The sequence below is a fragment of the Bubalus bubalis genome, chromosome 12, assembly GCF_019923935.1.
Source record: "Bubalus bubalis isolate 160015118507 breed Murrah chromosome 12, NDDB_SH_1, whole genome shotgun sequence".
In the NCBI taxonomy this organism is placed as follows: domain Eukaryota; kingdom Metazoa; phylum Chordata; class Mammalia; order Artiodactyla; family Bovidae; genus Bubalus; species Bubalus bubalis.
In genome coordinates, this window is record NC_059168.1 from 54,576,623 (window position 1) to 54,589,890 (window position 13,268).

The following is a 13,268-nucleotide window of genomic DNA, read 5'->3' on the forward strand; positions in this document are numbered from 1 at the left end:
TGTAGCATACCACACTCCTCCGTCCATGGGATTTTCCAGGCAAGAGTACTGGAGTGGGTTGCCATTTCCTTCTCCAGAGGATCTTCCTGACCCAGGGATCGAACCCAGGTCTCCCACACTGTAGGCAGACACTTAACCATCTGAGAAAACTCCTCCCCAAATACCACAGGTTGGGACACAGTTTTTTGAGGGCAGGAGCTCGCTGTGTCCCCCTTTGCCTGACAAAGGAATAAAGCTATTTTTTTATACTTCACTCAAAGCTCTATCTCCAAGACTTATTCAGCACCAGTGCACACAGGCTGAGTTTTCAGCATCATTCATCACAATTTCCTGCCCAAGCAAAGAGGAATGGTGAATTCCCTCAAATATCCTCTGTGATATCCCCAGAAGTCAGGAAGGTACAAAGTGCTTAGATCCTACAGCAAACCAGGGCTTCCACCACTTTCCAAATCTCAAATTCATCCAGCCCCCTTGGGAAATAGGAAGATTAAAAAAAAAATCAGCTGTCCTGATGGAAATTTCCCCTGAGAAAAGGATTCCAGGAGCCATTTCAAGTAATAAAAGGTGACCTCAGCAAGGAGAGGTCAAATGGAACAAGATATATTTGACCAAAAGCTGGCTGCAAAGATCCACTAAATACATTGTCAGAATCAAGGTGATTAGCTGCTATCATCAGCTCCCCAAAAAGCTCAATTCAGGCCATAGTGGCAAACTCTTGCAGAACACATTTGAAAATTATCTCCCTTTTAGTGTCTGTTTTGGATAGAAAACTTCAGCCTAAATGTAGCCTCCAACAATATATATGGACTAACCTCACTCAGTCAGGTTTGGTGTTCTGAAATGTTTTGGTAAGCTTAAAGGACAATCTTAACAAAAAAAAAAGAGAGATAGAGAAGAAAAGAAAAATCCTTATTTGACCCACCATTTTTGAAAATTTTCCAAATTTTCCTGTTTAGGTATTTCATCCTGGAAAATATGATATAACTTTTTTTATAATCCTATAGTGGATCTTCCAGTGTCAGGATTAAGATTCTGCCTAGGAGATTCCCTGGTGGTCCAGTGGTAAAGAATTCACCTGCTGGTATAGGGGACATGGGTTTGATCTCTGATTGGGGAAGATACCACATACTGCAGGCAACTAAGCCTGTGTACCACAACTATGGAACCCATAAGCCATAACTACTGAAGCCCATGCACCCCAGAGCCCGTGCTCCCCAACAAGAGAAGCCACTGCAATGAGAAGCCCACGCTCCGCAACTAGAGAAAATTTGAACAGTGACAAAGACCCAATGCAGCCAAAAACAAATTAAAAAAAAATTAATTAAAAATAAAATTCAGCTTAAAATTTTTTTTTTTTTTTTTTTTTTTTGGCCTGGCACTCTTATTGCCTAGAACAGCAGGTGTCCAAAATAAAACCAAAAGCACACATTCTCTTGAATGTTTTGAGACTCAGGCAATGCTATGTATCCTTCTCCATCCAACTTTTCCTTGACTTCTGGGGCATGAAGAAATCAGCAGAAGCGAATAAATCAATAGTTGAAGCTTCCACTTAATGGAGCAGTTCCCTATTCATACATGTGTTACAGATTCCTCTGCACAGTGTGTTATTTGATTAATCGATATTGATCAAGCTATTGGACTCTTCCTGTGATCTGGACTCACTGGTGAGAAAGAGGTCAAGCTTGGCATCCTCCCCAAGACTGTATTCATGTGTGACCCATCAACCACATGCTGGCTCACAGGAGTCAATTAATCCATGATTTGAACAGTGTCTTTATAAGGGAAGAGATTGCCGATAGTGATATTTTAAGAACTATTTGCAACAGATAAAATCATGTACCTTGAACCTGGCCTAATGAGTGTTTTCCAGGAGACAAATAAGTACGTAGTGGCCTGACATTCAGGGCTGCTGTAATGGGATTTTCCTAAATTAGAGAGAGCTTGAGTATACAACCTGTGATCAAAGGGCTTGTCCAGAGACAGCCTTTCAGAGTGCTCATGCCCTCCCCTTCCTCTGCCCTTCTTCTTCTGGTCTCTTTGATTCTGATTTTGGTGTTTCTGATGCCATTTGTGTTCAGCTGTCCCAGAATTGCTTATGTTCTGTATTTCAAACACCAATTGCTGTATGATCATTTTCTGGTCTCTACATGTTTACAGAAGCAAGGCAATCTGACCAGGATTATTAGCTCTGACATAGGTTTTCAGTGTGAAGAACACAAACCTTAAAGTTTGGAGGAAATCAATATTTTGTTTCATAATTTTTAAATTGTAGCCATATAGATAGCCTCAAATCCTTATGAGGAAGAGCAGCTTCAAGTCTGGAAATAAATGATTTCAAAATGTTTTCTTACAATGAATCTAAAAATAATTGGCCCCATCATGAACAGATGTGAGAAAAAGAATTGAATGCCTTAAAATTCCTTTTTTCTGTAAATGTTTTGGAACATCTATAATTCATGCTTTGAGAAGCCAGCTACCTAAACATAATAGCAGTTTTTAAAAAGATCCAGTGAACCATAACAACTGGAGACCTGAGAGATGATATCCTATCACAAACTAGAACCCTATTCTCAACATGCACTGCAGATGTTTTTTTCTGTCTGAATTACATATATGTCACCCAACCATGGTGGCTCAGACAGTAAAGAATCTGCCTGCAATGCAGGGGACCTGGGTTCAATCCCTGGGTCAGGAAGATCCCCTGGAGAAGGGAATGGTTACCCACTCCAGTATTCTTGCCTAGAGAATTCCATGGATAGAGGAGCCTGGCAGGGGCATTCACAGGGTCACAACGGCTGAGTGACTAACACTTTCATTATTTCTTCAGCCATTCCCAACCCCACAATAGTAAAGGTGCTGTTGAAAACCACAAAGCATCTCTACATATTATGTGAACCGTCTTTGTTTCCCACTGCCTCCCCCAGAGGAGAATAGCATATGGGGGACCCAACTGCATCTGCTAGTTCTTTGGATAGCTAGGATGGGGAAGGGCTAAGAGCCAAACCCCATAGCTAGACTGCCTAGACAGGGACCTCCAGGCATCCCCACTTGTTGTCACCATGGGTTCATTACCTGGTTTCATGTCCTCATCTGTAAAATGGGCATGGTGACAGCCTATTCTATCTCATAGAGCTGAATGAGGATTAAATGCAGTCCATTTATAGAAAGAACTTCAAATAGTGCCTGGCACAATGTAAGGACTCCATACATGTCAGCTATAATTTAGTTTACATTTTCATGGACAGTGATTTTACCAACTTGGGCTGATGACAGCCCACCTTTAGCCACAGTTTTTACCTAAGGAACTGGGTCACAAAAGGGACAGCTGAGGAGTCTTTAGCTGTAATTATTTTTTATTAATCTAGTGAGCTTTTTCTGAAGTCCTATATGGAGGCAGGGTGTTGATAAATCAACCTTTAACAAACCATCCAGTGACAAGTTTTGCTCGTTTGTTTTTAATCCTTTGTTGTATAATCCATTCTATTAAGTTTGCATTCCAGTGTAAAAGCATTCTATACATGTTTTGATTGTGACAGCAAAATTGACACTTTTCTCAAGTTGACACTGCATCTCATTGCTGGAATTATTGTGATGACTATTAAGGGTGATGGAATAAGAATTAGGCCATTATTGGTTTGAGGAATAAGAGAGAGCTGCTAAGTTTAGCAACACACTAACATGTTATGATTACTATTTATTAGCTTCTCATAGGAAAACATTTGAGTCCCGATTTATCAACTTAGGGGGAGAGAAAGACTAACACAAAGACCACAATAACAATCAGGATAAACCAACATCACTATAAGCGTAAGGAAAACTAAGAGGCCATGCCTAGAATAGTTCACAGGTGGCATATAGAAGGGGGGCATGAGGAGCAGCTGGCAGACACCAACTGGGCCCTCTCTATGGGATAAATAGACCATGTGGGCTACTAGGTACTCAAGCAGGGACTCAGCCAAAAGCTTTTGTTTTTATAATGGGCTGATTCCAGAAACACAGCAATGACAATAGCTCAGACGTGGGGCATACTGTGCCCACAGCTCTAAAATTAAAACATAATGCTTAAAGCTGGCAGTTATATTCCCCTAAATCCATTTTTAACTCCAAACAAAATACTCCTAAAAAGATTCTGTTCTACCACTGCCCACTCTCTTGGGGTTAATTGGCAACCTGGATCCATGCCAATCAGTTAAAATAATGCCCCTGGGTTCTTGCAACCTTTCTCACAATTTATGACTCTCCAGTTCCCTGGGACATACTGCCTGGAAAAAAAAAAAAAAAAAGGAGCTCTACTTACTAGAAAATTCTACTTAAAACAGAAATTCTTTTATTCAATTACTTGATTTTTTTTTTTTCACATGTCTACAAATTTAAGTCCACTTTCTTTCATTAGGCAAGTCCAAGATAATGATCATAATCGACTTTATTTCTTTTTAATTTGTTGACTAGAACTTTGCAAGCCCAGGGTCACCTTCTGAAGAACACTGCCCAACCTTGGGGCTATGAGGAAAAGAGAGGAGGCCCAAAGGGTGGGAACTTATAAAAGTGATCAGAAATATTTTTCTTTGATTTCAGCCTGTGATTTTATTTCTCTAAATATTGTATAAAGGAATATGGGTTTACAGGGAACTAGAGTTGGATTGCTGAGGGTTTTCACTTAGAATCTTTTCTAACAAAGGCCTGTCCATAATTAAAGGAACAGAAAATGTTTCAGTTTTCATCTGAAACACTAGCATTCATTGTGTGTGTGTCCAGTTGCTCAGTCGTGGCTAACTCTTTGCAACCCTATGGACTATAGCCCACCAGGATCTGTCCATGGAATTCTCCAGTTAAGAATATCGGAGAGGGTTGCCATTCCCTCCTCCAGGGTATCTTCCTGTCCCAGGGATGGAACCCTTGTCTCCTGCATTGCAGGCGGATTTTTTTTTCCTGTTTGAGCCACCAGGGAGGCCCTGGGCCATCACATCAGAGACTCAGATCAAATTTTGTTAATCCAATTAACTAGCTGCTACTGCTAAGTCACTTCAGTCGTGTCTGACTCTGTGCAACCCCATAGACAGCAGCCCACCAGGCTCCCCTGTCCCTGGGATTCTCCAGGCAAGAACACTGGAGTGGGTTGCCATTTCCTTCTCCAATGCATGCAAGTGAAAAGTGAAAGTGAAGTCGCTCAGTCGTGTCCGATCCTCAGCAATCCCATGGACTGCAGTCTTCCAGGCTCCTCCATCCATGGGATTTTCCAGGCAGGAGTACTGGAGTGGGGTGCCATTGCCTTCTCCGAATTAACTAGCTACCCACATCTACCCACATCTAAATTGAACATCTACCTGAGCCAAGCTAATCAGATTCCTTGCATGTTCTATCTGCAGAAATGCTAGGTAGCTTCTGTTCAGCTCAGGAAAGGTTTTGTACCAGTACAGGTGTGCATGGAGAAACAGAAGACATGGGGAAAAGAGATTAAAATATTCCAACATATGGATTGGGATGGAACTGACAGATGGAGACCATCTTAGTTCTAGAAAGGCATATTGGGGAAGAGAAGGCTGTTTGAGCCAAATTCAGGGATGTGGTGTGAAATTATGCCATAACTGTTGGATCTGATTATCATAAAACAACTCTCTCTCACCCTTAGTCCTCTCAATCTCTGGGAAAGGTGAGCAGAAAAAAAAAAATGTTATACATGGAATGATTTGAGGGCATGACATATTCCTTCCAATGCCACCATAAAGGAAGCTCTTCAAAGATCTTGTCACCAAAGCATTTACAATTCCTGTACCATGAAGTCCATCTTCAAATTTCACTGCTGTCCAAAGCTAAAAAGAGTCAACACTTTTCTGAGAATTGTAGCATCAAGGTAAAAACTACTGTATCCATTCCTTCCTAGTAAGACAAAAAAAATTCTTGTGACAGGCCATGAGTGAAGAGAACTTAAGTGTTGGTTCCAGGATGTAAAAGAATGGTCCCTATTAAGACCGAGAGAGGGAGGTAAGAAGACTCATTTCATGAACTTTGCCTGGTCGACAACCTGTATGCCTATGTGCTAAGTTGCTTCAGCTGTGTCCAGCTCTTTGTGACACTATGGACTATAGCCCCCCAGACTCCTTTGTCAAAAATTCTGGCAAAATACAGGCAAGAATCCTGGAGTGGGTTGCCATGCCCTCCTCCAGGAGATCATCCGAACCCAGGGATCAAACCCACATCTCTTACATCTCCTACACTTGCAGGTGGGTTCTTTATCACTAGCACCACCTGGGAAGCCTGGTTGACAATCCAGCCAAAGGCAAACCCTAGATAAGCCTGTTCCCTTCCCATTACTTTTAAAACCTGTGAGTATCAGGCATTAGGACTTCTGGCAGAGGACATAAATGGACTCATTCAAAGAGTTTATAGACCTAGTTTGGCTTCTTATTTTACAGGTAAGAGGAGACCAAGAGATGAAGGATCCACAGTCACAAGGTCAGTTTAGTGGCAGAGCTAGAAGTAAAACCCTGAGCTCCAGACACCTGACTCACTGTTGTCTACCATCTCCAATCCCAATTCTTACTACCAATATCATTTCCTATCAGATGGGGACTTTGTATGGAAAGATAGTCTAAGAAGGCAAGGAGAAGCAGACCTGGTCATACTCTCTTTAATATTACCTACTAATGCCTAAGAAGACAATGTTTTATTCTCCCATATTTCAAGATAAAATAAAAAGAAAACACTTTCCTCTAAAGGTTTATTGGGCTTCCCTGGTGGCTCAGATGGTAAAGAATCAACCTGCAATGCAGGAAACCAGGATTCGATCCCTGGGTCAGGAAAGATCCCCTGGAGAAGGAAAGGGTTACCCACTCTAGTATTCTTGCCCAGAGAATTCCATGGACAGAGATGCCTGGTGGGCTACAGTCCATTGGGGTTACAAAGAGTCTGAGAGACTAATACTTTCACTTTCAAAGAGCTTAATTAGCTTATTAACTAATTGTGGTACCTTCTAGAGAACACCAGATCAGTGTGTCTGTACTTTCTGGTGATAACCTGAAAATAGCCCAGAAAAGCTCCACAGCAGTGATTTGAAGCAGTGTCTTCCTTTCCTTCAAACCATTTTTTAAGATGCTCCTTGGCCATTCTTGCCCAGACAGTTTGCTAATCTCTGTACTTGACATGCTGCAGGGATGAGTATTATTGATAGATGATGCAGCCCTGACAGTTCAGCTTTCACAGATGCAGAAAGTAAAGCAGGTGTTGCCTTAGAGCGGAGGTTGGTCCCAGATGACCAACACTTAATGAACGAGATGGATATATGTAGAAGCTATCAGCAAGAGATACGGCCTCTGAGGCAGAAATCACGAAGGAGTTCCTTAATGGATGGTACCATTTCTTCCAGAAAAAGAACACTACAGAAGACAGTGGAGCTCACCATAGCAACACAGAAAATAAGATGTACTAGAAACGGGTACTTGTGTTCATGTAGCATTTTCAAAATGAAAAGGGACCCTGATTAGATTCCTTCCCCCTCCCCCAACATGGACCCTTCAGGCTAATGATGCCCTTAACCATTTAAATCATCCAGCTACCTTTCCTTGCTTGGTTTCCCTGCTTCTCAAACAACCATCTGATAAGCAAATTTTCCCCTAGATTTATGTCCCCAAGGAAATACACTGTGTCAGAGACCTTAATTAGCCCATCAGATTAAGAGTTGTGTTTCACATTAACCATTGGCACTCTTGTTTATTCATTGATTGCCTTGGGAGTTTTAGTAAGAACTAGCAGAAATTAGAGACTGGTTCTTCACATCCCTAAGTCTGAAAAACTGAAGACGATATGTAAAGGGCAGAAATTTTACCACCTAGGAAGATTGTGTCTGGTCAGTGTGAGGGTTTCCCCTCATTGTCTGCCACTCCTGACTTAGGGGTTGTTTTCATCACCACCCCTATTGCACCTGTTACATCTGTTTGCTCAGCAAACTGATTTGTTGATGAAAAGCTTCTGTGTATATGTAGATATTATAAACAACAGCAAGCTAAGTATTAGGTCTGAAAAAGGACATTCTTAAACACCACCACTAAGTATTAATACCAGGCACTTATAAAGCAAAACAGTACCTGTCTCCTTAGATCTCTTGTTTTCTTGGTCATCTTATCAATTGCAATGTTTAGAGGATCTCCTTTTTCTTTTCTTCCAGTCTATTAAGAAAAAAAAAAATATTCAGATTTAGAAAAATTCAATGTTAGTGACATTAAAGGTTAAAAAAAATTAAGAAACACACTTGAGTTGTAGAGTTCAAGCCATTAAAAAAAAAAAAAAAGGATTCTTTTCAATACCCGGTTAATATAACTCGATCTCTAAAGTTAATCTCTCTGAAATAAAGATTAAAAGTTGATGAAAATCAATACATTCTCAAGATGGTTACACACATGTCTGTTCAACTCCATGAAGATTTATGTTTTCTTCCTTTCTCCAGACATTCAACAATTAAGTAGATACAAGGATGTTTTTGTTATTACCTTCAAATACAAGTGGGTTTTTTCCATTATATATTTCTTCTGAATAGAAGACTATTGAGATAATAAAACAAAACTAGAAAAAGAATAATCAGCATTTTACATTAATGTATCACAAGTCTTTTTGTAATTTCTGTATCAAAATCAAAAGAGGTGCTTTAGTAGAAAACACAGTGTTTTAATCTCTGTTCTGCCACGCACTGGAATGCTAAACATGATAAGAAGGAACCCACAGCTTGAGGCCAGAAGGAAAATTCCCCTTATGACTGTAACAAGCAGAGGCAAAAGCAAAAGATAATAGTAATGGTATTTGATAAATTGTTCACAGGAAGTTTGGAAGTTTAACTAGTTTCTATTCTTTCCACTCCCTTGTTGGTTTTGTTTTTTTTTTTCGAATTTTTATTTCTGTAGTAACACAAACCAAACCAAACGGAATCTCCATTATCTTTAAAAAAAAAAAACCGCAGCAGCAACAACATTCCCATGGATAAAAAGCTCTGTATAACTTTATGGATGGCATTATCTTCCTTTGAAGAGAAAATAGTCCCCCAAATCTTTGTCAAATCTATTAAATTATCTAAACATTAGTCAAACACCTTACAAATTTATTAATGGTCCCAGTGGTAGGCCAATTCCTATTTATACTCAGTTTCTGTAAAACCATGCAGGTCTCTGCAGCAACTTATGTATATGATGAAATGAGATCCCAGGTCATAAATTGTGTCTCACAGGATATGTTTTGAGGATCTATAGAAATTAACATCTGACAGATTTCTAGATGTTCTCTTTCATTGGCAAAATCCTGGATGTGCAAGGCTGAAACATACACATCCGATTCACATATACCTAGATTTTGGACATGAATTTGAGCAAGCTCCAGGAGATAGTGAAAGACAAGGAGCCTAGTCTGCTTCAGTTCATGGGATTGCAAAGAGTTGGACATTACTTAGTGACTGAAAAACAACAGAATTAAATCAGTTATTCTTTTCTAAAACTTGCTTAATTACTTTTTTCCTCTGAATGAATGGTTGGTTGATGTGTAATCCTATAGCATTTTCATGAAAAAGCCCAAACTAGGGCATATGTATACATTTTTAATCATTTAAAAATCCTACAAATTCCCATCACCATTTTCCACTCCTTGAACTCAAATGCTGACCTCTCAGATGTACACTCTGAAGTTTTATAAGTAGAAAGAGCTTAAAAGAAATTGACTAACGTTTACAACTCTGAAATATCAGCATAAAATTAGCTCCAAAGAAACAAAAGTATATGGAGAAAAACAATGTGCTGCTTTATCATCTGAAGGCAGCTGTCACATAAGGGGTATAACTTCAGTGCTTGGTGAAGTTAGGTGAGACAGTAACTTGGTAGCCAAAACTGCTTCTTTTCTCTCTGGTTTGCTCCTTGGAAATAGGATGTCTGCCTTCAAAATACAGGCACTTTTATGGAGGTCTGGACCATGATTCTGGAATCAGAGATTTTTTAAGCCTTTTCCATGCATGAAAGTAATTAAGAATTTACTTTGAAAACTGAACAATTGTGAGGTGAAGAAAGTGGAGAAAACCACTACACCATTCAGGTATGACCTAAATTAAATTAGGACTATATAGTGGAAGTGAGAAATAGATTTAAGGGACTAGATCTGACAGACAGACTACCTGATGAACTATGGATGGAGGTTTGTGACATTGTACAGGAGATAGGAATCAAGACCATTCCCAAGAAAAATAAATGTAAAAAAGCAAAATGGCTGTCTGAGGAGGCCTTACAAATAGCGTGAAAAGAAGGGAAGCGAAAAGGAAAGATATACCCATTTGAATGCAGAGTTCCAAAGAATAGCAAGGAGAGATGAGAAAGCCTTCCTCAGTGATCAATGCAAAGAAATAGAGGAAAACAATAGAATGGGAAAGACTAGAGATCTCTTTAAAATAATTAGCGATATCAAGGGAACATTTTATGCAAAGATAGGCTCAATAAAGGACAGAAATGGTATGGATCTAACAGAAGCAGAAGATATTAAGAAGAGGTGGCAAGAACACACAGAAGAACTGTACAAAAAAGATCTTCATGACCCAGATAATCACAATGGTGTGATCACTCACCTAGAGCCAGACATCCTGGAATGTGAAGTCAAGTGGGCCTTAGAAAGCATCACTATGAACAAAGCTAGTAGAGGTGATGGAATCCCAATTGAGCTATTTCAAATCCTGAAAGATGATGCTGTGAAAGTGCTGCACTCAATATGCCAGCAAATTTGGAAAACCCAGCAGTGGCCACAGGACTGGAAAAGGTCAGTTTTCATTCTGATCCCAAAGAAACACAATGCCCAAGAATGCTCAAACTACCGCACAATTGCACTCATCTCACATGCTAGTAAGGTAATGCTCAAAATTCTCCAAGCCAGGCTTCAGCAATATGTGAACTGTGAACTTCCAGATGATCAAGCTGGTTTTAGAAAAGGCAGAGGAACCAGAGATCAAATCGTCAACATCTTCTGGATCATGGAAAAAGCAAGAGAATTCCAGAAAAACATCTATTTCTGCTTTATTGACTATGCCAAAGCCTTTGACTGCATGGATCACAAGAAACTGTGGAAAATTCTTCAAGAGATGGGGATACCAGATCACCGACCTGCCTCTTGAGAAACCTGTATGCAGGTCAGGAAGCAACAGTTAGAACTAGACATGGAACAACAGACTGGTTCAAAATAGGAAAAGGAGTACGTCAAGGCTGTATATTGTCACCCTGCTTATTTAACTTATATGCAGAGTACATCATGAGAAACGTTGGGCTGGAAGAAGCACAAGCTGGAATCAAGATTGCCAGGAGAAATATAAGTAACCTCAGATATGCAGATGACACCACCCTTATGGCAGAAAGTGAGGAAGAACTAAAGAGCCTCTTGATGAAAGTTAAAGAGAAGAGTGAAAAAGTTGGCTTAAAGCTCAACATTCAAAAACTAAGATCATGGCATCCAGTCCCATCACTTCATGGCATATAGATGGGGAAACAGTGGAAATAGTGTCAGACTTTATCTTGGGGGGCTCCAAAATCATTGCAAATGGTGATTGCAGCCATGAAATTAAAAGATGCTTACTCCTTGGAATGAAAGTTATGACTAACCTAGATAGCATATTAAAAGGAAGAGACATTACTTTGTCAACAAAGGTCCATCTAGTCAAGGCTATGGTTTTTCCAGTGGTCATGTATGGATATGAGAGTTGGACTATAAAGAAAGCTGAGTGCCAAAGACTTGATGCTTTTGAACTGTGGTGTTGGAGAAGACTCTTGAGAGTCCCTTGGACTGCAAAGAGATCCAAACAGTCCATTCTAAAGAAGATCAGTCCTGGGTGTTCATTGGTAGGACTGATTTTGAAGGTGAAACTCCAACACTTTGGCCACCTGATGCGAAGAGCTGACTCATTTGAAAAGACCCTGATAATGGGAAAAATTGAGGGTGGGAGGAGAAGGGGAAAACAGAGAATGAGATGGTTGGATGGCATCACTGACTCAATGGACATGGTTTGGGTGGACTCTGGGAGTTGGTGATGGACAGGGAGGCCTGGCGTTCTGCGGTTCATGGGATCACAAAGAGTTGGACATGACTGAGTGACTGAACTGAACTGAACTGAATGAGAGAAGCAGACCAGATCACTGAACTTTCCAATATAAAAATAAAAGTCAAGACAGAATACATAATAGATAAAGTAATACATAAGACAGAATACATAAAATAATCACTGAATAAACACTATGTCAGACCCTGGGTTCACTATATTCTGCTGGTGACATAACCTTATCACTGTTGCACAAAGGAGACCATAAGGATTAGACCAGACCTGGGACCAGAGTGAGGGGAGAGAGGCACTTGCCTCAGGTATAAGAGGAAGAGGTCATCAAAGAACTCAGGAATCAAGGTAAATAATAATTTAATGCATACTTTAGAAACTCAAAATTAATGCCAAAAAATCAGCATTGAGCAAATATCAGATTTTGAAATAAAGCCAAGCTCTGATAGGACCAGGATTCGGGTGAGGCCAGTGAAGTGTCCTATGTAAGTACAGGCCAGATAACATTTTTAAATTCTAAATCTTAGCAAATTAAAGAATGTATTTATACTTTTAAAAATGTCATTATTTACCTAAATTTCAAATTTAACTGGGTGTTCTGTAATTTTATGTGCTAAATCCAGCAACTCTATTGCTAGGGGTAATAGAGATGCTTAAGATTGTAAGTAGGGTGGTTACAGACACACATTTAGTGGGAGTGCATATTCTACCTGGCTTCAATAATGTGTAACTAAGTGTATAGCACATGTTCCTAAGGTGTAAGGCACTGTGTTGGTCACTGTGGAGGTGGTGAGGGGGGACACACAAAAAGCGAGTTACAGCCTTACACTTGAGGAGCTTCTAATCCAGTGAGTGATCCCAACACGAGACCAACAGCACTAACAACTAGGCAGAAAGACTAGCTCCCTACAGGGCTAAATGAGATGCTCAGAAGAAGAAAATGCTGCATTTGGGAAGTCAAGTAATATCACAGAGGGATGGGAGGATTTAGCCTGACCTTAAGTCCTAGGCAAAATCTGAATAGGAAAACTCCTCTATCCATGGGATTCTCCAAGCAAGAATACTGGAGTGGGTATCCCTTCCCTTCTTCAGGGGATCTTTCCAACCCAAGGATCAAACCCAGGTCTTCGGCACCGCAGGCAGATTCTTTGCTGTCTGAGCCACCAGGGAAGCCCAGATAGGAAAGAGGCAAGGTCAAAGCAGCACCAGGACAAGA

General features: G+C 40.2%; 1 protein-coding gene across 5 annotated transcripts in view; it reads right to left on the minus strand.

Annotated features, from left to right (window-relative positions):
• The window catches only part of CTNNA2 (catenin alpha 2), a 1,366,752-nt gene that overhangs the window by 294,528 nt on the left and 1,058,956 nt on the right, over positions 1-13,268 (minus strand). For all 5 annotated transcript variants that reach the window (XM_044926020.2, XM_044926019.2, XM_044926018.2 and 2 more), the window contains exon 8: positions 8,082-8,162. In XM_044926020.2, coding sequence (XP_044781955.1) covers positions 8,082-8,162 — 81 coding nt within the window. The remainder of the gene's footprint in view (positions 1-8,081; positions 8,163-13,268) is intronic.